This window comes from Calliopsis andreniformis, chromosome 3 (assembly GCF_051401765.1).
Source record: "Calliopsis andreniformis isolate RMS-2024a chromosome 3, iyCalAndr_principal, whole genome shotgun sequence".
NCBI classification, from domain to species: domain Eukaryota; kingdom Metazoa; phylum Arthropoda; class Insecta; order Hymenoptera; family Andrenidae; genus Calliopsis; species Calliopsis andreniformis.
The window spans coordinates 21,028,312-21,053,926 of NC_135064.1; the positions used below are offsets into that span (position 1 = coordinate 21,028,312).

The 25,615-nt window shown below is 34.5% G+C and overlaps 4 protein-coding genes across 6 annotated transcripts in view; 2 read left to right on the top strand and 2 right to left on the bottom strand.

Moving 5' to 3' along the window:
- Nucleotides 1–8,413: 8,413 nt before the first annotated feature.
- On the top strand, nucleotides 8,414–12,079 carry LOC143177120 (sodium channel protein Nach). Of its 3 annotated transcripts, none has more exons than XM_076374912.1 (10): nucleotides 8,414–8,474; nucleotides 8,984–9,190; nucleotides 9,784–9,949; nucleotides 10,226–10,377; nucleotides 10,662–10,773; nucleotides 10,870–11,173; nucleotides 11,337–11,387; nucleotides 11,446–11,638; nucleotides 11,766–11,872; nucleotides 11,942–12,079. In XM_076374912.1, exons 1-10 carry the CDS (start codon nucleotides 8,464–8,466, stop codon nucleotides 12,073–12,075), a joined length of 1,437 nt encoding a protein of 478 aa, XP_076231027.1. In that variant the 5' UTR covers nucleotides 8,414–8,463; the 3' UTR covers nucleotides 12,076–12,079. The 3 variants fall into 3 exon arrangements, with proteins under 3 accessions (XP_076231027.1, XP_076231028.1, XP_076231029.1); XM_076374913.1 differs by having other exon boundaries at nucleotides 8,426–8,474; nucleotides 9,127–9,190; XM_076374914.1 differs by having other exon boundaries at nucleotides 8,426–8,474; nucleotides 9,127–9,190; nucleotides 11,769–11,872.
- A 113-nt stretch (nucleotides 12,080–12,192) lies between these two features.
- Nucleotides 12,193–14,399, bottom strand: Dredd (Caspase-8 Dredd). Its single transcript, XM_076374911.1, has 6 exons — nucleotides 13,689–14,399; nucleotides 13,327–13,589; nucleotides 13,058–13,250; nucleotides 12,852–12,977; nucleotides 12,643–12,774; nucleotides 12,193–12,534 (listed from the first exon to the last, which is right to left on the bottom strand). The coding sequence occupies exons 1-6, from the start codon at nucleotides 14,242–14,244 to the stop codon at nucleotides 12,326–12,328; spliced, it is 1,479 nt and encodes a 492-aa protein (XP_076231026.1). The 5' UTR covers nucleotides 14,245–14,399; the 3' UTR covers nucleotides 12,193–12,325.
- A 225-nt stretch (nucleotides 14,400–14,624) lies between these two features.
- L(2)k09848 (WD repeat domain 74 lethal (2) k09848) lies at nucleotides 14,625–17,930 on the top strand. Its single transcript, XM_076374915.1, has 7 exons — nucleotides 14,625–14,951; nucleotides 15,102–15,249; nucleotides 15,340–15,435; nucleotides 15,511–15,817; nucleotides 15,903–16,000; nucleotides 16,074–16,275; nucleotides 16,374–17,930. The coding sequence occupies exons 1-7, from the start codon at nucleotides 14,894–14,896 to the stop codon at nucleotides 16,473–16,475; spliced, it is 1,011 nt and encodes a 336-aa protein (XP_076231030.1). The 5' UTR covers nucleotides 14,625–14,893; the 3' UTR covers nucleotides 16,476–17,930.
- Nucleotides 17,607–25,615, bottom strand: part of Snf4agamma (SNF4/AMP-activated protein kinase gamma subunit) — a 111,046-nt gene continuing 103,037 nt past the window's right edge. The window contains exons 10-16 of the mRNA XM_076374908.1: nucleotides 22,445–22,582; nucleotides 22,049–22,201; nucleotides 21,789–21,967; nucleotides 21,506–21,709; nucleotides 21,277–21,423; nucleotides 21,114–21,207; nucleotides 17,607–21,027 (exon numbers count right to left, since the gene is read on the bottom strand). Coding sequence (XP_076231023.1) covers nucleotides 20,747–21,027; nucleotides 21,114–21,207; nucleotides 21,277–21,423; nucleotides 21,506–21,709; nucleotides 21,789–21,967; nucleotides 22,049–22,201; nucleotides 22,445–22,582 — 1,196 coding nt within the window. The 3' untranslated portion in view covers nucleotides 17,607–20,746. The remainder of the gene's footprint in view (nucleotides 21,028–21,113; nucleotides 21,208–21,276; nucleotides 21,424–21,505; nucleotides 21,710–21,788; nucleotides 21,968–22,048; nucleotides 22,202–22,444; nucleotides 22,583–25,615) is intronic.

The following is a 25,615-nucleotide window of genomic DNA, read 5'->3' on the forward strand; positions in this document are numbered from 1 at the left end:
CTGGTGAATGATAGCATGTGGCTTCGTTGGAATTGTAATGTAGGGTTGATGATAGGGAGTGTTGTTAATAGGTAGATCGCGGATTTTTATGCTATTTCATATTTTTATAAACAGGGTTTAAGGAATGGAAGGTGAATGAAAATTGGCTTCATTTTTCAGATACCATGATTTATATTCTATTTTTCATATTTTCTATAGTCTTAAATATTATATGAATTCTCTAACTTTTCACGCTCTTCAAATAGCTGGGAATGCATAGAAGTCTTCAGTCTATTAATACGGAGTTTAGATTCTGTTTTCCTATTTCAGGTAATGAGAGCCATATGCTTGAGGATTCAGCTTATGACGCTGCAAGCCCTTCAAGAAAAGTTCTGTTATATTGTTCTAGAATGATTAAATGTAGATACAAGTTCGATAGGAAGTGATTCTGTATGAAAAATAAGTGAACAAATATGGTATAACATTCTTTCATTTGAACGAGCATCCTCATTCAAAAAGATAATTCACGCGAAAGCCACTCTAGTGACGTTCAATAACTAAAAGCTTAATTACCAGCTCTCCAATCACTGACACCAACAATCACTCCACTTCATGAAACTTATACTTCAGAACCAAAACCCCTCCGAAATAAGACGCTCCTCAGATTCGAGAATTTCCAGGACACGCGTCTCTCAGTTGACGAGCATCCTCTGATCGAAGGTATCGTTATCATCGGAATGGACAGTAACGAGGGTGGGCAGGGATCCCGCTCGAACGTTCCTGCAGGACCCTTTCCCGAGCCTTCGTCTTTCTGCCCCTCCGCCGTAAATACGGGACGCACAACTGTACTATCGCGGGAACAATAAAAATAGACCTCCCGTATAGGTTGGCCCGCTTACTATCAGGCCGCAAGTTACGATTAAAAGACCGCGACGGGAGACCCGCCCAGGCCATGTCTCGAATTCTCAGTTTCTGGGAAGACCTTCGGGTCGGGGGATTCGACAGGGGTGCCGGAGGGGCCAGGATCCTCGATCCTGCGGAAGGACCGAACCGACAGGATACGCCCGGATTCACGAACTTTCGTGCGGTGGCTCGAAAGCCTTTCGCGGGTTTATGCTTATCGTAAACATCGCCGCAGACAAATCGTCCCGCGGCGGGCCGATCTGCAGGGAGAATCTGCGCGCTGGTTGGACCGCGGAGCGATCAAACGATACGACGTAATCGTAAATACGGGCAGGGAATTGACGAGAATGGACGAGCCCATGATGGCGAAGCCGCGGAAACCGAAAGGTGGGCGCTGGGAATACTCTCGCTGGAGTATGGAAATCTGGGTTCTGACAAATGGAAGCGCAGGACTCGTCCTTCTTACACTTCGAGGCGCTTTTTTTGAAGGATGACAGGGTAGAGACTTGTGCTGGTGGTGGGAGAGGGTTGAGTGTATTGTCATTGACGAGCTTATGAGAAAAGTAATCAGGGTCATTTGTTAGGTTAAACATTGGCTGAAAAGCGACTATAGATATTTTCTTGTAGATTTCCTGCTTCTCTTTTGTATATACTTGTCCTAAATATAAGAAAATAATTGAAATCGGTTTCCTCTGCCTTTAGAAATTGGAAACATATGTCTGGACAGAAATTTGTAGTCTATTTATGATATAGGTATCGATTACATAATAACATGAATCTGTATCTCCAAACTTCGAGGCATTAATTAGAATATTTCGTAAAATATTTATCTCTATATAGTTCCTATTTCAATTTATTGCCATTACAAAAATACGTATTTGGATAAACATCTACAGACCAAATATGACAAAATATGGCTAAGTCTAAATACAATTTATAATAATAATAGTAATAATAATGAGAAGTAAACCTCATACTTTGACCACAGATAGCCCCATCTTTCCACGAAACAAAAGAAAGAGCATAATAACTTCTATTAATATCGTAGGATATGGTATATGGAGATCATCCGGAAAGATATCAGAATCTCGTGACGCGTATCCGAAAACAATGGAACACTTGTAACCGAGCAACTTCCCGTAACTATCTCGACCCAGGCCTCTCGATGCGACATCCACGCGGAGAAGACCCCCTTCGATTACGTATACCTCGACGATAAAACCTCCTTTGCGTGGATTAGTCCGCTCAATCAGGAAATATACTTGGGGCCCCCATAAAGTTCTCCCAGCGTGCAAACCCCTATGTGCGTCCTATGTACCACCCTCTATGTGCTTCCCTTCTTTTACGCGTCCTCGTGTGTCGAGCGCTCACGGCGACAGATAAGACGTCCCATCCTAATTGACATACCGAACTGAAAATCTTCAAGAGACTTTTTATGCCAATCTCGGTTTCATTAGCTGTTATCAACGCGCTCAGACCTCGCGTGCCTCGTCCTCGAGGTATTATTCCCTAAGGTGTCGAGAGGGGAAGTTTTTACGGCGTTTAGGCTGCTGGAAATTGTTTGGACTGAGCATTCAGATTATTCGGCTGTGAAGATGTTGGAGAAAGGTGGATAATGGATACTGATATTGCTGGATACAAATTTAAAGTTGCTTGGTCATTTTTATTCAGACTAAATTTTGTGATAAAGCTTTCTCGAGTTTCTGATTTTTATAGGATATTTCTATGTAATCTGAATCCTAGGTTTTACTACTTAAATTCGTTGTTTATTGTGTCGTTGACTCGTACCACTGAGAAACTGTATTACTAACACACAAAACTGAGAAGTCCTCAGAGTTCTCAAAGTTCCAATTTTAATCCCTGAAGCCTGAAATATTAACACACTTGAATCTTTACAACTTAATAACTTTAGAACTCTTATAGTCCTACTTTGCAACTTAAAACTCTGATCACCTCACCACATCGTCGCTTTCATAAAAATATACAGGGTGATCAGTTTACCTCTAAACCCTCTAATAAATGTTGGCCACACTTCCAATGCCAACAACATTTACAATAAACATTCCCAATACTCGAAGGGTTTCCAGTTAGATTGATCACCCTGTGTCTTCTACACCAAAATTTCTCTGTCATGCCATACTTTTTGAATAAAAAAGTCGATTCTTTTGTTGTACAGCAGGATGCCACGATATTTTCCATTTATTTGAAAAGGATAAGTCATAGTATCGAAATTGCAACCGAGGGGGTTGCATTATACGATTGGAAAAGGCGGATGGGGAATACGCATCGGGGAAGGAGAATTTTCTGAGCGTGCTCGGAGACAGATTCAGTTTCGGGTGTGTTTTAAAGTCCATGGGGCTCAATGTTCCGCGAAATACGCCGCTCCCTCTCCATCGGTCCTATAATACAGATGCCGTATAGATGGCTACAAATCCCCCCCGGAACTCTTCATATCTATAACCTCTTTTCATTCTCGACAACGAGGGCTCGCACGCGACAGGGCAGTTTTAAACAATTCACCCTTCAAACCCTCCCACGTGGTTAACTTTATTGCTATTTCCGGCGGTACGTCTTGGGAGGCGCTTCGATTTCACTTACGTCGGTGAAAGTTTCACAAGGATCCTGTTAAGTAGCTTAAATCACAGTTATTTCCTTTCCTTTTTAAGCGTTACTAATATTGAGGAGATTTAATTAAAAATTTAAATAATGTTTATTCAATTTGGGAATATAATAAGTGACGTTCTTCTGGTTTTAGAAATATTAGAAATAGCCTACTTTTTATACAGAGACTATAAATATAGTCTCTGACATAGACTATAAATATAGTTTGAATAATAATGGAGAAGAATAGAGAAAACTTGAGGGTATCAAAAGCTTTGTACTATACATTACCCATACCTTTTTAATTACTTCATGTTTGAAACCTCCTCAATTCAACAATTTCCCTTCAATTAAGTCCCTTCCCTTGTCTGTATCTTTCATACTTAAAATTCTAATTTTATATTACTAATAAACGTATCCATTGAGTTCTTAAAAATTCTGTGAACATTGTTTCGCGATTTCTCTGAGTAAACGAAACGTGATTGTTTGAGCTACGACGAGAAGGTCGTAAACGCTCGACAACAGCGAAAGGTAACAGGGTTGCACTCTCAACTTACAGTGACTGAAGTCAATTCGATAGCAGTTAACGAATTGTTGGGGGTGAATAGAAGGGGTTTGCGGTTACCGCGAGGGGTCGTCGGGAGGGGAACGCATAATACATTGTTACCCCATCCACTGGATTCACCCCTTCCCATGCGTAGTAATTTTCTCCACGCGCTACCGACATCGGGGTGAACTATCTCATAATTAAAATTACCGTGCTGCACGTACACATCGTCGAAATGACGACACCCTAACACATTCGTCGAATGCACATCTCCAGTATTCCCTCTTCAGTTTGTTTTAACCATTTTCCACGCTTCATCTACTGTTTCATTGTCATTAACATTTGTTTATTTATTATCAATAATATTAATACTGATATGCGTACTTCTAACCACACATTGAATTGTGTAGGTTTTGATACGTAATTTAATTTAAGTGTTCTCTTCTTAATTCTCGAATTTATTAAAGTAGATGATTGCAAATATTTGCGCAGTAGCTTTAAACTTAGTATATTAGAAAATTAGTAATTTCAGTGTGTAGGTCTACATAGAACCATTTACTAATTTCAACAAATCTAATTTCATATGAAAAAGTAGAAAATACTTTCTCTCCCAAAGCATCTAGACCTAAAAGTGCTATTAAATAATTAATGAAAAGCAGTTTCAGTCAAAAATTAAAACTATGTACTGTCCAACGCCTGATAAAAACTCTAGCCAATGTATCGTATTACACAAAAAAGCTTGTAATAAATATTCCCTAAGCGTAAGCCTCTTATTTGCATTAAAAAACTTCGCTGTAAACCGCAATTCAAGTTAATACCTTTATCCCAAAATTGATGCACAGGTGTCGCGTTATTCCTGAGATAGCTCTTTGTTAAATTCTCCCATTTTAAAATTCCCTGTCAAAGTGTTTAAGCGGCGAGAAACGATGGAAGGGTGGTGGCAAATACCAGCTTCCTTCCCTTCGTTTTTGCCCGCCGATTTAAAACATTTGCCCTCCCGCGGAACGAAAAGTTCTCCGTGTCGGCAGAAGCCAGGGGTGCCGTGAAATCATCCCAACATTGGATTATGTCGATATACGAGGACACGCATATATCATACTACAGTAACTGTAAATCTTTGATTTCTATAGAGAGATAAAGATATTACGACGCTCCTCGCGATCAGCAAATTACAAATTGCATTCTTCCAATAGATATCGTGATGCTTTTGCCCCATTACGAAAGTAAGAGCAGTTTAAATTAACGATTAGATCTAGGTTCGCCTTATTTCAGGTTGTACTACTTGAATGGTCGAGTCAGGTAAGGATCAATAATTATAAATGTAAGTAGGGCTGCATTTGTTTCAAATAATTCAGATAACATAGGAACCTTATCTTCTTCGCGTATTTTTAAGGACTTAATAATTGATAATTGTGTAAGGATTATGGTAAAGAAATAATGAATACAAAAAAGAAAGAATGAATTACTTTATTCAGCTTCTTGATCTACATACTGCTTTCTGAATAGATGGACAGTAACAGAGCAAGTAGAAACGTCAGGTATGCGATCAGCCAATGCATCGACAATTCGCACTGTGGAGACGTCTAACGTCACACTTGAAATTGGATTACAGATACCAGCAGCAACCACTAAATGTATAAATAGATCGTTCTAATATCGAACATAGTACTCTATTTATCACAAAATACACGAAAACTGAGAACTTTAAAAAATTAAAAATTGTATCAGCATTACCTGGGGAAAACCTGAAGTTTATAAATGATAAAATGCGTATAAACAATAATCATACCAGACATTTTAACAGGTTGGTGTAGTTCCACTGTTAAAAAAAGGTTCCCCGATCCAGCCCTAAAATAAAACTCGTTCAGGTTCGTTAAAAAGCCTCGCGGCTCGGCGCGCTGATTTGATCGACAAGAGTCAAAGTCAAAAGCGGAGAGAGAGGAGCCCTCCTCCTCGTCGCGGACCGACCTCGGCAAGGTCGGTGCATTTGGGAGGCCTTAATCGAGTGCGCCGCTAGCCAGGGTAATGACGTGTGCTCGAGCACACGGGGCCACGATGTTTAGCACTTTATCTATCTCCTCCAAGTTATTAATGACACTCGCTGAGTCAGATCAGCCGCGGCGAAGTGCGGCATCTTCAGAGTTTAATATCCGTAGAATCGAGTCACTCGGCCGACTACTCGCGGGCTCCTTCTACTCCTGCCCTCGAGTGCACGCTCTCTCGTGGCCGGGGCATTTCGCTTCCAATATCCTTCACCCTTCGCCGCAAAGAATCGAGCCATCGAGTGTCTCTGGGCGGCGAACGAGTACCGCGGCCGAGCTTTCATTTCGCGCGGCGCCCGCAGACGAGTGGCTCGAATATAAAAAAAAAAGAAAATGAAGGAAGAAGGGAGAAGGTGTGGTTAGGGGATGGAGGAATCTCGCGACCCAGGAGGAGACAAATTTTGTGGCACTGGGGGGCCAAGGGGAGGCGAGTCCACGTTTCTGTTTTTGAGGGAGCTGGTTTCTGAGAGCGAATCACGTCGAAAGGGATGTTATTTTCTTCTTTTTTCGTTTTTTTTCGGAGAGGTAGGAAATATTAGTGGATATTTGTTTAGTATTTCTATATCTCAGAGTTAGACTAACCCAAGTGTATTTTTTGTAAAAATGCCAAAACCCAAGTATAAACTATTTTAAATACTGTGTTAAGAAATCGCATTTATTTTTCGACCATCCTGGAAAGTAGTAAAAAGAGACTTGTGTCACATTGGCTCTTAGATACAGATTTCTTTCTTTTTCTTTGTATTCTACCGATTTCGAGATAATATTTTTCTGAGAAATATATTAGACTCTTAGATTATAGATTCTAGATGCTAAATTCTAATGTTGTGGTTTAAATATTTTAATGTTATTGTTCAAGCAAGATAAGAGGAGCTTCAATATTGTAAACAACATGAATATTTAATTTGTAAATTGCATATGTTTTATAATTACATTGAACTTGAACTTCCAATTAATGTTTCAAAGAGCGCCGTATCAACGAAAAGCATCTTCTTCCGTATGCGTGACAAACACACTGAATCAATGATGTGAAATGTGTTGCTAGTGGTAAATAAACAGCTACCAAGTGCAAGCACTAAAAAATATTACTGTACTCTTGTAGACTTTTACATTTTATAGCTTGAAAACTGCAGAGGTTTATGTAAAATAAAATTTAACACAGAAACAGGCCTAAATTCACAATTGTATTATCAAACAAAAAATACAAAAAGTGTAATTATATTAATCCTTTCAGATCTGATGCATATTACAATGTACACTGCTTTATTAGTTCATCACCTATACGTTTTTCTTTTATTTTAAGGGGAATAAATCGTACATATTTTTTATGTAGATATTTTTTTGTATATTTCCAAAGATTTCTTCTATATTTCTGTTATACTTGTAACAAAATCTACAGTCTACTAATTTGTATTCAATAAGAATCAGTTAGGTCCTATTTATCCGTCATATAAGACAGTTTTCAGGCACAACAAGAAATCGGGTCACAGAGGATTAACAAACCGAGACGCCGAAAATGTAATCGAAACGAGTCGTTTATTTTTCTCTAATAATTAGATCTCCCCTCCGCCGCCGTCTATAGTTGAAAATCGAGCCATTAATTATTCACGTTCGCGAGCACATGAAAGCTGAATCGTGCCTAACCACCGAGCAGGAATATTGTATATCGCTGAAGTTATCACGGTATGATCGGTGGAAGGTCGAATGAATTTTTTATTGGACATCGCATGGCTGGTGCCAACGTATTCTTAAATAACGCATCGCGGCTCGCATGCTTCTCATTTGACTCGACAGTCGTGCTCCTGCTGTTACGTAGTACGAGTCATTCTTCTTATCCCGAGCCTTTGGACTCTTCCCTCGCGATATTTTATGGTACGCTTAAACCAAACGAACGAATGTTTATTCATCCCCCACTTCAGCAAAATTTAAGTGACATTTCATTTCTTCGTTCTTTTCTTTTTCAATTTCATTCTTTCATTCGGTTGTCGATTTTACTCGTTCGTAATAATTGAATTTCGCTGAAGGTGGGAGAACGAGCATTCATTCGCTTAGTTCAGACACACCATTAGACGTTTTTCATTTTACGATGGGAAACGACTAACTGTGCAGAGATTACTTTGCATCTTCAATGTAACTGTTTCAATTGTGTCAGCTCTTCGAACGATATTTCTGAGAAACTGGGCTTTCGAAGAGGTTTTTAATTGTCGTGTAAGAGGACATTGTTTCTTTGCTGCTGAGACACTGGGAATGGAGAACACGAAGAAGAAGACGCACTGTGGATTGCTTCGGAAGGTATCGTGGAAACGTTTGGCTGTTTTGAAGAAGCAGGCCTTGGAATTTTGTCGTGAAACTGGTCTTCATGGTTATAAGTATGTTGGTGAGCATCAACGATCTATGGCAGAGAGGTAGGTGGCTGAATTTTATGAATTTTTTGTGGAGAAAATATGAGATGAGGAAAATGACTGGTAGACTAGGTTTTAGTTACAGTGAGGGACAAAAGAAATTTAAAAAGTTTAGAATTGGACTTCGTACACATGACTGCTAATAATATCTAAATCTTTAATTGGCTATTTAGAGATACTTTCCCCTATATTTTTTTATTCCTTCCTCACCAAACTCAAAATATACAAAATTATATAAAAATTTCATTATGTCTCTTCTCTCATTTCTTTCGCCCCTGTTTCATCAGCTTCTCTTCTCTCAATGAAACAGTAGCATACAGCAGAAAAACAGTGTGAAAGTCATTACCATTACGCGTTCGCGAGCTCATTTAATCCGCTGGCTAAATAAACGGATCGTGCATGCATCATGAGCAGACATTAAAAGAACTTAATTCACGCGTGGCTCTTTAATTCGAAATTAAATCGAGCCCGATGTAATCACTGGCACCCTCATTTCGCGTTCGTTCCCGCAGAATCATCTGGATGGTTACGGCGATCACGTCGCTTTGCATCGCAATTGTGATAATAAAATTTACTTATGATTATTACTCGGAACACCGCATCTCCTCCGTCATCAAATCAACTCATCACGGTATATGGAATTATCCATTTCCAGCGGTGACCGTGTGCGACCTCAATCGCGTGTCTCTCAAGTTGACGCGAGAATTGGTTGAAAAATTGTAAGTTCCTCTTATCTCAAGCTTACTGTTACCTGAGAGCTATGGTTTTTGCTATAAATGGTGACCTGTTAAGTGGGAAAGACGAGATATTATTTGAAAATTCTTCTGTGTTAGGTAAAATAAATTCATTTCATTCAGGAAGGTTTAATACTGTCGTTAGCACTAGAGGAATTTATTGTAGATTTAGTGTTAGGTGGTTAATATAGTGTCAGAGTTTGCACAACGCAAAAAGGAAAAGTATTAGAAGATTCTAGGAAAGTTTAAAACAAGTGTCTTTGAGTAATGATCTATAATATTGCAAAATGCAGAATTAATGTCTGTATAGGTCCCCTGTGGATAGGCAAACCATTTGACACCCGTGAAAATTCAGCTCCCGCGCTTCGAAACTTCAAATTTGAATTTCAGAGCTATGAGATGTGAAAATGAAGAAACTTTTTTTGCTCAATTGCCCAGTTAACAGGTTAACATATTCGTCTTTTCTTCTTTATTTTTGTCTTCGTTTTCATTATTGTTATTATTTTTCCCTGTTTCCTAGTCTCTTCGTTTTCCTTTTACATTCTTTCAATAAAAGCAAGTCTTTATCTACACGATAGAAAGCTCCCATCGACTATGTCGAAAGAATTTATCATTCAAGAGATGAGCCTGCTGAACGAGTTACTATACCCCGGAAGATATGAGGGAAATCTTCGAAACAATTTGTCGCGACTGCAGAATATCTTCGACACAAACGACTTGCCGATAACGACGGTTATAAATTCAGTATGTACTGTAATGGAGAAAATACCTTTCCCTTTTTACAATTGTGTTGCTAATTTTAACATTGTAACTGTGTATTAATCGCTTCGTTTTTTAATTTTTAATATTTAAAAACGTAGGTGAACAGCGCTTATTTTGAACCTTTATTTCATTCTGTTATTGTCTGGAATTAAAATTCCAATTTGCTCTGTTCTGTTACCCAGCATTCTTTATGTACATATAAAAAGATCCTGCTGTTATATTTGTTTATATCGGTCTAAGACTGAAATAAATTTTTAGGTAACGAGGAGCTGTACAAATTTCCTGGAAGCGTGCAAGTGGCAAGCTGAGGAAGCAGAATGCAGCACAATGTTTCAGACGAGCATTTCCCACGAAGGGATGTGTTGCAGCTTCAATTATATTACTCACGAGCGAATCCTCGAAAATCCAAAGTATTTTGAACTATATCTTTATCTGTATATCGACAGCAAAATGAAACACGCGACATAGTAAAAAAAAGACGAGGATATCCTATGTAACTAATATAATCGATAAGTTGCGGATTTTTATGCATTTGTGGGAAATTTTGTGAGAAATCCCTATATATAGTTGCTCCTCCTCTTCTTTCCCTCATTCATTTAATACAATGACAATATTTAATGTGTATTGTAAACTAATTATTCTTAGAATTTTAATAATATAGTTATAGGTATTTCGTTTTTAATTCATTTTACAGTATTAAACCTTACAAAATGACTTCTTGCGGATATCAAAGTGGACTGAACGTTTTGTTAAATTTGGAACCTGGCGATTACCATGCCAGTAGCATTGGATCTGTGGGAGTTAAGGTGATTTTTGCATTAAGGCTTTTTGCATTAGAATTCCTTAGAAGGAATTAGAACTAATGAAATAAATCTTTGCTTCATTTCTAATGCTCATTACAGGTCATGCTGCACGATCCTTACGATTATCCAGACTATGACACGGCCTCTAGATTAATATCCAACAACGAATATTCGTTTTTAACTGTTCATCCAGAAGAGACCTACGCAACGGATAGCGTTAGAGAATTGCCAGTGTCTGCAAGACCGTGTATATTCGCTGATGAAGAAGATACCATAAGTGATAACGAGGAAAAGGGAGATTTTACCTTTGCTAAGTATTCATTCAGAAACTGCATGGTACAGTGTCGAAGCGCTGTGATTAAGGCGAAATGTGGATGTATTCCTTTTTATTATCCACAGAATAGTTAGTGTATTTCAGTATGTTTTTTAAAAAGTATCATGTACTGTATACGAAATAATAAATAGCGAATTTAATAGATAATATCTGATTTCTTTAAATAAGTATAGATTGTAAGCTACTTTTTCTTCCTTTGTTCAATTTTACAGTAACAAATACATCATTACAGATACCAGGATATGCAATTTGAGGGACATTGAATGTTTAAAAAAGTTTAAATGTAAGTACACGAACATATTAATGCTAATCAAATACGTGATATAAAATTAAATTTCTAGATTGGTATACATCTTCTTGGCCAGGAACAGATATGTCACCTAGAACACTGTCTTTTCTGCGAGTGAATGTTGAACATAGGCCTTGCGGATGTAGACCTGATTGTAATTTTTATCGTTATACGGTTGAAAATTCAATTGGCAATCTTAATAAATACATTTATTATGATGGCCTTCAATATACAAATCATCCCAGGTATTTTTGAAATAGATTCTTTACTTAAATTCTTTATAAATTCTTCTTGATACTTATGTCTTTTATAGTATTATGTAATCTCAAGTAAAAATTTCTGTTATATAGTACGTTGAATATGTTTTTTCAGCAGAGGTAAAGTTTGGAAAGATCAGAGCATAATGCATGTATTTTTTGGAGATTTAGTATCGATTCAATATCGACGAGACGTGCATTATACTTGGCGCCATACGTTTGGTAAGAATTATTTAATAAAATGATTAACTTTTAATAGAAAGAGATTCATATAGATAATAATTATTTTAGCGACATTTGGCGGGCTTTTGGGATTATTTGCTGGTTTCAGTCTTATGTCAGTTTTTGAATTTATTTATTTTTTTCTCATTCGCCTTGTAAAAGACACGTGTTTAAACCAGAGAAATACAGAAATTGTAAGGTAAATGAATTATTAATAAAAATTAATCAGTTTAATAAAATAATTTATACAGTTTTTATTGTAAAAATGATGATGTATCCAATAACAGTATTTGTCTTTGTCCTTTTTTCTTAATATAAACTCTTGACATAAAAGCTACATAAAAAGATCTTGATTTCATTATACGAAAAACATTTTTTAAAAAATATTCTATTTGCACTTATGCTTCTCATCACATTTAAATACTTAAAAGTTAAGTTTTTATTGTCCATTTTTTACGAATTATGTTGATATTCTGGCAACCAAAAGTCTGTAAGTAATCTACACGATCGCAATTCAGGTAACTGCGCAACAGAATTTATTCCATTGACTTTCCCTTTTTTTTGTGTCACCGATTGAATTATTTTTGTAGTAGCATGCAAGAAAGTTATCTTTTTCCCTCCATGTTGTAAAATATTACAAAATTCCTGTATGAACCACGATCCTGAAAAAATAAAATAAAGGTAATTGTGTATTAGTGTATTCAATTCATAATAGTGTATTCAAAACTGCAATATGTCACTAATATTTAACTATACAAATTATATTATACCTTCTGCTTTATGACGAACTGATACAAAACCTTGCATTGTTGACATAAATATACAAAAGTTTCTGTATGCCAAAATATTTGAAACATTATAGTTACTAGGGCCATCTGTTGTCAAAACATCATTTATTTGACCTATAATAAGATACTATAGTAAAACTAAATCGAAATTCATAATATTAAATTTAACAGGTCATTAAAAATGGTCTTACCTTTTACTTCTCCTTGACAAGCTTGTATTATAACAATTTTTATGACATCCTTTAATTGCTCGCAACAAATTTGATGCTCAATTGCTTCAATACTTACTTCTTGCTCGTCAGAACTTATAATACCTCCTGTAAATGTAAATATATGTTAACATTTATATGTTTATATACACATATGAACTAAGCCTTGGCATTGAAACCTTTTGTACCTTTACATCCATGGCTTAATATGCATATAAATATGCAATCGTAATCTGTACCAAAGTCTTTTGGAATATTTTCCAACATTTGAAGCATTTCATCTTTTTTTAAATTATTTAATATTTTCACAGTAAAACCAAAGCCTTGAAAAGTTTCTGCTAACTTGGTACGGTCAGCCAAGGTTCCAAATCTTGTTTCAAACTGAAAGAAAATATATATTATATATATACATTTTTTATAGTTACAATACACATAACAAAAGATAAGAATTCCATACTTTTTGACCAGAAAAGAACATTTGACTTATGATAATGCAAAGTCCTTTCTTCAATCTCTGAATGTTTAGTTCCTGAACATTTTCTGTTGCTTCTACTTCTTCTGTCCCAGAAAATACTTGCAAGTGAGACATACCTGAACTTGCAGTTTGAATATCCAAAACATTCTGATGATCTTCATGTTTTTTAAGATCTTCATAAATAAGTTCCAAATTGTCGAAGCTCTTTAAATGTTTTAGTAAATTTTTAAGATTTACTTTGTCACCTACAATAGTTCAATTTTATATAAATTATAGACTAGAAGTAAGACAAGTAATATACATATTAAAATCAATAAATCTTATTTATTACGTGAAATACAAACCTTTCTGAATTGAGATGTATCTTTGTTGTATCCAGTATAACATGTGCAATTCAAGATAATCTGTATCCTTCACATTTTTGTCATAATCAGACAAATCACTCTTAACACGTTGCAATAACAAGTTTTTGTCATTCTCTATAAGCTCCTCACATAATAAGTACAAACATTTTGCAATTGGGTTCAAATACCTTGAGCATAATTTGTTTTTAGGAAAATATAATAATTCCAAATCATGGAACGACAGTCCCAGTTTCCGTATAATTTGTCGATTTTGTATAACACATAATGCCTCTAATAATTTACTTTCCCAGTTTCTTGAATGATGGTCCACAAAGTTTACAAGTATATAAAAACGTTCCTCTTCATACTTTTGCAGTAGATCACTAACTTCTTTAAAGCCATGCGTATAATCATCTAGCATCAAAAACAAAATAGATATCTTCTCGTCAATATCAAGGTCATCTTCTATCTTGGGTAAAATATCTTTGTTTATGTTTTCTTGAAATACAGGATTTGTTACACAAGTACACGGTGCTGCGTCGCTTGACAAAACCATTATTTATTTTAAATTCCAGGTTAAATTCCAATTTTAAATTCCAATACCCTACATAGTTATGCATCTCCTGAACAAACTTTGAATACTGTTGTGCTGATAGTCTGAAATCTGAGAAGGAATTGACTCGACTACACGATGTGTGATAAGTGATGTATATACATATACAGAATGATTCGTGTTAGTATGTATTTATACACGTATAAAAGTGTTAAGTAACTCCAAGGCAAAATTAAAGATTGGCGATGCCCAGACTGGGCGACGATTGTAACTATTCTTCGTAATTATTTCTTTGTTGTATCAATAAGCTCCCCCCCCGCGTTAGCACGTGATTCACCGCAACATGTTAAAAAAAATTGATATTACATCTTTTAAATAAAAGCAGAGAAGTAGCTATCAAGTAGTCGAATGGCGGGGAATAGCATCAAATAGCGTGACAAGCAAAGTGTTTCAAAGCGAATTAACACGTTGTAAATTTCTGTATAATTCAAACAGGGTATTAAATAGTTTATTAATATTGCCGCTAGGGGTCTATAGTACTTCAGTGTCTATGTGTTGATTTGCAATTGGGACAAAATGTGTACATGAAGCACATGGTGAACTGTTTATCGTCAAAAGCTTTACATGTTGCTTATAATTTATTATTTTCAAAATGGATTCGAAAGACAACTTTGATATTTATGTTGGTGGTAAATCCGGTGTTTTCAAAGGTATGAAAGTTGGTAATAAAAATATATATTGTCATAGAAATATTTAGTTTCACATATTACCTATAAATATTCATGCCTTTCTTCATGTTTAATATAAAAGTAAGTATAATGACTACTGTATTAATTGATTCCTTATATTATCATATTTAGGTGTGAAAATAACTGACAAAAAATGTCATATGGAAAACATACAAAATTTGGTAACTGTAACAGCTAACGATGAAGTTACGACAATGTCATGGAGTGATCTCGAAGAAAATGAAATTTTAATTGGTTGTGGAAGGAAAGAGATTAGGAGGTTATATAGAATAAATAATTTATCATCTGGAGTAAGATTGATTTTGTTGTATGTAACAAACAAGTCATAGTAATTTCTTCTGTTCCACAGTGTCAAAGTTTATGATACAGACTGTTCAACATTTACGTGTTCCTTCTTTTGTAATGTCGGGACAGGAATGATTAGTGGCATATCCAGATATGACGAGTAAGTGACTTCACAGTTCTGTTTGAAACATGTGATAGTATCTAACATTGATGTATCTGCAATATGTTTTTTTAGGGCAATTTTAACTGCAGTTCAATCTGGAGAAGTAAAACTATGGAAATTTGAAGAGGAAAATGGAATCCTAATAAATGCAGGGGAAAATCTGGATAGAATGCGTCATTCCAAAACAAATAAAAATATTATAGCTACTGGAGGCAAAGAACATGCTTTAAAATTGTATGACTTAGAAACACAAAAACAAAAATTTGAAGCCAAGAATGTACCACACGATTGGCTACAATTAAGAGTTCCTGTTTGGATATCTGACATAGATTTCTTTCCTAGTACAGAGCAGATTGTAACAGTTGGCAAATATGGACATGTAAAAAATCTATTTTTTATTTAAAAAAACTTTTTTTATGATGAAGGTTATATGGCTTATAAAAATCAAACTAAATTTTTTTAAGATACGATTATATGATCCAAAAGCTCAAAGGAGGCCTGTTGTAAATGTAGAAGAAAAAAATGAAGCATGGACTACATTAAGTTTAACACCAAAAGAAAAGTAATTATAAATTATTACATTATACTTTTCTTTTGATGTGTATGTGTAAATAATCATATTACTACTATTTCAGACAAATTATAGTAGGTTCTGGCAAAGGTAAAATGAACCTAGTGGATTTGAGGAACCCAGGTCGAATACTAAATACATACAAAGGATTTGAGGGTGGTGTAACTGGTATAGCTTGTAGCACAATTGAACCTTATGTTGTCAGCGTTAGTTTAGATAGGCATTTAAGAATACATCACATTGATACAAAAATTTTGTTAAAAAAGGTAGAATCCCAAATTAGAGATATAATAAATTTAAGAATTAATAGTCAGGCTACTACATTTCAAAACTGGATTCTAATACATATATTTATTTATTGCAGGTTTATTTAACATCAAGAATATCATGTGTATTATTACGTTCAGGATTTTCATTAGTAGCAGATAGTGAAATGAATGAAGATGAAAGTTTGTGGGTCTTTTAAAAACTGACAGAAAACAATAATTTTCTTACCATGAATATAAATATATTTTACTAAAACTAGGTGTAATATAAAGCAACAAAAGAAATTACAATAAGTTATTAGGTTTCATCCTATATTTATATACAGACTTTTTCATTTTTCCATAATTTAAACAATTGCAATCATTCTTAAAATGACACAATTCATCTTATCAGTTCATCGCCTGAGTTGCTCTGTATTAAATTTGGTATCACAAGGTTTAAAAAACGAAAGAGGAATAAAATGTACAAGATAATAACGATATAGAAAACATGTTATTCATCAAAATACATATCATAAAGAAGAATTAAAGATATTTAATAGGAAGTTGTAGGAAGAACTTCTGTCTAAAAAATGAAGAGAAAAGTTGAAAATCGCACTGCAAGGACATTAGAAAAAGGAAAATGGAAGAAGAAAGTGATGGAGTGAAGAATAACATGCCATCAGAGGGCAGCAGGGTACAGAACCGAACAACGAAAAATGAAAAAGTTGAGAAATTCAAATAGAAGAAAGGAAGGAAAAAAAGTCAAAAAATATCTAAGTTTTTATTCCTAAGAAAAAAGAAATGTACTAGGAAACCTTTTTAGTATAACAAGTCTTTAAAAAAAGATACTTAATTATTTAATAAAAAAGCTATTCATATTATTTTCACGATGAACAGAAAATAAACAGAACTGTTAAGGTCGTAACTGAGAAATTACGTTTTTTCAGTGGTGTCGTTTTTAAAATACAAGGACAGTGATGGTACACATAAATTTTGTACAAGTTAAAAAAACAAGTAAAAAGGATAATGAATACTCGTATAATTTACCAGACAGAAAGATACAGTATCCTTAAATATTGCAAAAACTGCTAGCTTTATTTATTTCTATTTGAATAAACGGAGTTTAAAAATAAAAGAGTGATTGTTTTATTATCTAGACACTTTTGGGCTTCAGTGCAATAAGAAAAAATAAGGCAGAGAGGGGAAAGAATAAATAGTAGATTAAATATCATAGTGAACCAAAAAAAGATAAAGTTCGCAAGCAGTACAAAAAAGAAGAAAGAAACACAGGACAAGAATCGGAAAAAGGGGGATCGACATGGGTAAGTAGAGAATGAGTAGACAAGAGATACATTGTAAACCAAATCCTTGGATACGACCAGAGGCCGTCCAATAAAGCATTTCTATATTTCTATATGTATTGTTTTGGTTCACAAAAGCAGCGCACGCCGAGATCAACGATGCCTAGAAGTACAACAATTACGCTTCTCATCAGGTTCAATTGAACTGTGCTTTCGACGCAAGAACGTGACATTGAAGTCGGGTGCGCTGCGGAATATAGGCTACTGTAAACTTGTACGTCTAGAAACTAGAAAAAAAATGAAAGTGAACGTGACAACTTGCAAAGTTGAAACGCATTTTGTACTAAAAGGAAATCTAACATTCGCAGGCTACAGCACACTAAATCTTATTCGGCTATATTCTTTCGGCTGTACAAAAATCATTGTCCACTACGCCTCTTGTTAATTAATATGTACTAATGCAACGTTGCTTTATCCTGACTGCGCTTACATCCGAAAATGGAATATTTACTTTCTTAACCTCTCGTAAACATACCTAGGAATAGATTTACTAAATTACAGGCACTGTCCCCTTCACGATCAAATAGCTGATTTTGTTTACCCATATTTTACTACAGAAAATGGAGCTTTATGCCAAGCAGAAAAACGTTCTCTGACACAGAGGCCATTTATATACAAATTTTTTTTTCACGCGTAGATACTTCCATACAGTTCTTAATTCCATCACTTTCGTGTAGTAAACATAGAGTAAATTGTTCTCAAGAATAAATCATTTCTTTGAATCGATTACGTTTGTACAGGAATGCCTTTTTTTTCTCTCGTTCCGTTGATTTGTTATCAAAATACGATCGATAGTACATAGTGTCTTCAAATTATGGGGTAAATCAAAACATGCAAATTCTCAATGCCAAAGAAAGCAGTAAGTCCTTTACCCGTTTGCAATTTGAAGTTTCACTTTTACGATTCAGGTGGCTGAAGTTTAAAAATTTGCATTCTATTCAGACACTGCACATGAATATTAAGATACACACTCGTTTTAACTTCAAATAATTTGCCATACAATGACGCAAGATGCTCGACAGGTGATAACAAAACCTTGATCTTATGCAATTTAAAAACAAAACCAGAAATTACTTGTTCGTATGCTGTAGAAAGATTAAACATTTTTCCTTATTTTCCTAAAATCAAATGTACATAAAGTGAAAGGGGAGGAAGAATTAAAAAATACGATCGTAAAATTTCGATAATTTCTATAAAGGATTTACGACAGAATAACAGAATGTGTTTTTAATTTTTAAACAATATATTGTACGTTAATTTCTTGTTTTAAATTTAAATAATGCAATATTAGATTGCAAGAAGACAAAGGACTTTCTAGATTTTTTTGGGATAAAACATCTGCCTACTACGATCAATAATTTTAGTACATCTTGTTATGTATTACACTTTAAACAATTATCATTGCATCTCAATTAAAAGAAGAAATCATGTTCGGTGCTTTTCTTAATCGTATGCAACCATGTTACGTAAATTTATAAATATGGAAAACAGATCAATGAGAAATAATTTGTTATTCTACAAATTATTTTTTTCCATTAATTCCATTAATTACACGTGAAACTTAATAACAATACGAAATGTAATTGCAAAATTTCTCTTCCATATTTTCACGTAACACCAATTATATCTTTTAATTCATTATTAAATGTACAGAATTTGGTCAGAGATCATATAAAAATCTTCTTACACTTTTTATACTTCCATTTCTCTTTTTCTTCTCAGATAAATGTTTACAGACACAATAGTTAATTTATAAAAACCTCACGTAAAGCAGTTACAAACAAGATACAAGTATTTTAAAAGAGGTAAAATTAAATAAAATTATGTATATACACACAAGTCTAAAATAAACATAAAATGAATGTGTTCACAATCAAACTGTTCCTGTAAGTAACTCGAGTAAAGTACTGCGGATACCTCTAGATATTTAAAGCGTTGATTAAAAGATGGTGTGGCAGCACATGCTCAAGGTAAGGAAAAAATCATTTTCCATCTTTCATGCATTATAGGCCTGTTACTTAATTAATATATTTTTGCATTGTATAGATTGCTCTACGAAATACATAAAACAATGGCATATAAATTCAACGACAGATCTCATTGTCAGTTTAGATGATCCATAACAAATATTGCCTTCCTGTACTCAAATATTTCTTTTCAAAGATGTACAGAAACTATATCATATAATAATAAATTTTTATGTTTCATTATTCGTACTTTTACTGTTTATTTGTAACGCGCACACTAATTGTATTCGACAGCCACATCATAGTCAGTTATGAATGCAAAATCAAAAGCACCATGTTTTTTTCTTTTTTTCCTGTTTGTAAAATATATCACATGCTATGCAATTGTTAAAAACAGAATTCTTTATTATGCACGTCAGTTCCTAATATTCAGAGACATCTAACGTGATAGTTCACGGACATGAAGCTATTTTTTATAAATAAGCATAGAGGGTATACATATTCAGAGACTTTTGTTTAACACTGTAGTATTCGTTTCTGTCAGGAGAAAACGTGGAAGGTTTCTATAAACACGAGGTCCATATTTATTGATAATGGAGTACCTTTCCGTGTACAAGTACTCTGTTCCGTATGCTGTGGACACGCCTTTAAGATAACTCGCGTGAATAAAGAATTTCGTGTAAAACATCAAAACTCGTTTGAAACATTCCCAATGTACAATTGAAGAAAGGATGTTGAGAATTTTCATACCCTGAGCAGATAATGGCGTAGCGATCGTTCCTGGCAAGAAGCTCGAACGTCTATGCTGAATAGCATTTGTACCATAAAAAATTAAGCTTAATCCAACTTTATACAGTATACAGCATTGTCTTAATAATGTGTCGCGTCCAATCAAATTCGTTCGTTATTTTCGTAACCAGTTTGACTGAATTATTTTTCAATACAACAGCTACCTTTGTGATACTGTAATCTTATCGAACGAGCACGAAACGATCTTCCATATGTTTTTCGTAAATTCTTAGGCGAAGCAATGCAACCGCCAAGAACAGATGAAAAACGCATGGGTTGTTCGTTCGTTGTTTGCTGCTGTTTCATTGCAAACTTTACAGCGACAAACCGATTATCATTTTATGTTTAATAGCATGTTAAGATGATATTGCCTCATTCTCCTCCTGACACGGTTACTTCCCTCCACGTGGGCTCTTGAGACTGATTCACTAAGGTAGACTGAGGCTCAGAAATATCTGATGCTGCTGGACTCAGCGGTGGACTAGGTGTTGCGGGTGCTTCTACAGGTTGGTTTACTTCGGCTGTGTTTTGTTCAGCTTCTTGTTCACCATCAGCGAGAGAAGCCTCCGACTGCACAGAACTTGGAGCTTTTGATACAGAATCCTGTGCTCTTAACGATATAGAACTATTTTTATTGCTACTGCCATCTTCACCTGTAAACGGTATGCGCTTGTTTATTTGTTTATTTCTGATATATTATATGTATTATATATCAAATAGAATTAAAAAATGTATTTACCACAAGGCCTAAGAACGAGGTAGAAGAGTAAGTCAGATAGAGAAATTATACCAGTTACTTTATCATCATCATCAACCACTACTAGCCTATGGACCTGAAAAATTATTATATTTAGTAATCTTGTAGCTTTTTGAAATAGGGACTCTAATTAGGAATACTATACCTCAGCCCTAACAATTTTTTCCATAATAGTAAACAGGGTTTCATCTAATTTACAACTTTGAACTCCTTCGAACCATTCATTGCGATGCTCATTTGCTTCTCGTAATGAAACATCTAAATTATTGTATGTCTTCTCTGCAGCTAAATTCTGAAAAAGAAAAGATGAACAATTAAATATTCGTAATAATAAATTAAAAAACTGGAAAATGAGGGATGTTATATTTACTTACAATAACATCAAACTTTGAATAGATGTTAACCAACTTTCCTTCAGCATCAACAATTGGCAATGCTGAAACTCTCCTCTCTACGAATTTCTTGAGTGCTAAAATTATGCTAGTTTCTTCAGTTGCTGTTTCTATGTTTTCAAATGTACCTATCCTTAACTCTCTCAATGTTTTATTAGTAAATGATGGTTTTGGTAGTTCATGAATCTGTCAATAAATCATTAATATCATTAATTTTTAATCAAATGTTGTTATTCCTATAATTTTTACATCTATTTATACTTACATAAAGGAAGAGGAACCTAAGTATTCGTTTATGGGTCAGGATATATAGAACGTTTCCAGTATCTGGGTCTATCACAGGCAAACGATGAATTCTATTTTGTATTAGAGTTTTAATAGCCTCGTACAAAGATGCATCGGGGCCAATGCTCACTAGTGGATGAACCTGATCTTTCAAAACTTCTACAATATAAAAATTTACAGAATATTTTAGTTAATGAACACAAATATCGAACAAAAGGACCTTCAAAGAAAGAAACTTACTTCTCCAAGTATCCAACTCATGTTCTTCCAATTCATCCATTGTTACAGATGGGCTGGTATAATACATTTGCAAGATTTTTATGAAATCTGTTATAGTTAACATCCCCACAAATTCTTGCCTTGAACTGTCCCATAATGGCGCAGCTCTCACACCTATAAAAAACAATTTTTATACATTACAAAATACACTAACAATAGTCGCAGCAGTAGTAATAACTTTACCATTATTTAGGAACCACTAATAGTAATATTATATTGTTTCAAATGGAATAGAGGTAAATAAAACACTTTTTATGAAATGATTTTTATGAGATAAAGTTGTGTACGTTTATTCTACGATTTTAATAAATGAATAAAAATCCTAATTATGAAAGTTTTGTAATTCTGATACTCTACCATTGTAGACCAGAGCGAAGAAGGCCTTCTTGACGAGGAGGTGCGTGTCGAAAACGACCAATTTGGCACTGGTCGGTATTAGGTCGTAACATTTGTGAAACTTGAAGAACTTCACGAAAATCTGTGATTCATCCTCCTCTGAAAGTCCAAACAGTTCACAGTAGAGTAGAGCTTTTCGGTTTCGACGAAGCATTTTCTTTTCCTTTCTACGATGTCACAATGTTCTAACAATATTTACACGCTACTTTTTGAAACTTTTTCGTCACAACATAGTAATAAAGATGACAGATAGTAAAGTGTTCCTATTCTTTGCCATAGAAAAACCCTAACACGTTCGCTGTCCCTGACACTGAACCACTTCGCGTTTATTGATTTTTATCGTACACACGTTTCAGCCAGTGTCATTTCATCTTCAGACCGGGTCCTAGAGCTTTACGTAGGGTAGGTTATGGTGATGCAATATTTGGCGCCGAATCTGACTTTCTGGCGGCATCTTTAAATATTTAAAAAGATACCGATGGAAAAAAATGTTAGAAATGGCGTTTGAACGAATTCGATGCTATTTAGTAAATGAATTCCCTATTAAATTAATAATTAGATTGTGGATGTTTATGCAAATTCAAATTTTCATGAATTAAATGCATATTGATGTAGAGACTATTAATAACTTAATGAATGACCATTTATTGAAGTTTTATTGCTGAGTAAATCTTTCTCACTCGTTATTCCTATCTTCTAGACAGGGCTGCATTTATCATAAGAAGCATTAGGCGTAAGCCAGGGCACGCATTCTCTATGGAGTTACAATTTAAAACTTTGTTCTTTACAAGCAGAAATACAAAAATAGCCTACTGCAGGAAAATCCTTTAAAACATATCTCATTGTCTGAGTCTTTTAATAAAACATATATGTTTATTTTAACTGGGGAATTTAGTTATTAATTTTTCTAAAATTCAAATTTAAATTCATTTATTCTTATATTTTTTAAAATTCAAGTTTGAATTCATTTATTCTTATATTTTTTAAAATGCAAATATATGTATCAATGTTGTGTTGTTTTTATTCTCTAAAAATGGGTTATCATGAAAATGTCGACTTTTATTTTCAATAAACTTGAAAGAAGAATGTGCATGAATTTGATTCACTGGAATAGATTTGTTCTTTTGAGGGCTCGTAATAATATTGCGTATAGGGCCTCCAAAAGTATAAATGCGAGCCCGTTTCTAGAGAGCTGTTATGATACAGATCACAAGCGTAAGTACTTAATCAATCGTGCTCATGAGGGGTGATACGTTATGTAACGCTGAAGAGAGCCCTATTAAGTAATCAATTATACGATAACAAGGATCACTTTATTAGCAGCTAACCAGAAACCTTTACTAATGCCCTTTATTATATAAACATTTCGGTCAAATAAAAAATCAATCTCGTACACACGTCGATGTAAATATGAGATTGCAGTGATGTAACTTTCAGCAGCACGTCGTAATAAAAAAGGTGGCTGTAGGGTTGGAAACGCATAATACAAAATTCTATTATCAAAACAGAGTATGGTTCATGAAGTTTTCGACGGAGTTTTGTCGTAACAAATGCCAACATGAGACATAATGGAAATAAAAAGGGGTAAAATAAAACACTTTAGCATGTGTGTTAGCAGAAAGAGTAGACAGTTTTAAAAAGTGGAATATGGGATATTCGGAGCAATATAAAAAAGTGGAATGAAATAATACGCGAGTGAATTTCACTTCGTACAGTCGTAAGAAGAATAAGAATTGGATGATCAAATTATTTGATCGTGGTTCGAATATATATCTCTTGGTTTTCAAGGGGCTGTTCTATCAATTAAGATATTCAGGTCGTCGTCAGTTTCTTCTGGCTACTACTCTCTCTTCTAAGTACACTGACTACATATTCCACAGCTTGACCATCCTGCTAAATATACTACCAGTTAGAAAAATAGAATATATGTTTCATTTTTAACCACAAATTTAAAAATGAGAAATCCACAATCTCCAAATTTTTTCTCACAATCAGGAACTTGATTTTATAAAATAAACAATTTTGTTTATACTTCAAGCACCTGTATACCATACTCTAATATGTTGTAATATATTTGTATTGCTCGTTACATAGTTACTAAAACTACAGAATATTAACATGAATCACTATATATCGAATCACTGGTTCGCAATATTTTTTCTGTTAAAGCTGTTTTATTTATTCTCTTGCCAAGTACATGCTACCAGGGAAAAATCAATTACTTTCCTTCGTTACATTTTCTATACCGAAGTGACAGTTTTAAAAACAGAATACTATTAAAACACGAACAGCGTATTGATACGCGAAACTGAATCTCTGCATGTGTTTTAATACTGCGAACAGGATGAGCGAGCACTTTATGTTTCCTCCGCTTTGTCCATAACGAAAGGCAGCTTTTTCGAGAACGTGTGAAATCGCGGTGAATAGGGGAATGAGTGGAAGCAAAAAGAAGGCTGCAAGCAAAACCTCTCGTGGACGCAAATTCGTGAAATAAAAAGGCAGTAATGCTAGGAGAAAGAGAAATGGGAAGACAGCACAACGCTACAAGAAGAGGAGCATCGTTGTCAACGGTGCAAGTAGCGTTGTTCTATTCTCGTGCAGTCGAAGAAAATGAGTCAGAAACAGACAGAACGTGTCCGAGTAATCGATACTTTTGTTCTGAATGACAACCTTCGAAACTGGCTGTTTTGAACAGAGAAGTTTTTAACTACAGTTATACTGTTCAATCATGAAGACAGACAGTATCTACTAAAACTATTTTACTGTTAGTTCGCACTAAAATAGGATATAAAATATACAAAATTATTGAAATATCCAAAGATGCAGAAAACTGAATTTTATCTATTCTAGTAGTTGTTGTTATATGTTGTGTATAGTTGGACAGTAAATAGGAAAATTTTCAGAACTTATTTTATTATCTAAATTATTATTCATTTATTATTTAAACATTTTGGGATTTATTTTCGACAAAATGGATCAGAATATGGCGAATAATTCACAATTCTATTTCAATACTTAATTTTCAATATTATCGCTGTTTTTAAACGAGGAAGAGAATTTTTAATCCTGTTATCAACATTTCTGGTCACGCCTTCGTATTTTTGTGTTATCGTATTTTGAGTATCAAATCGT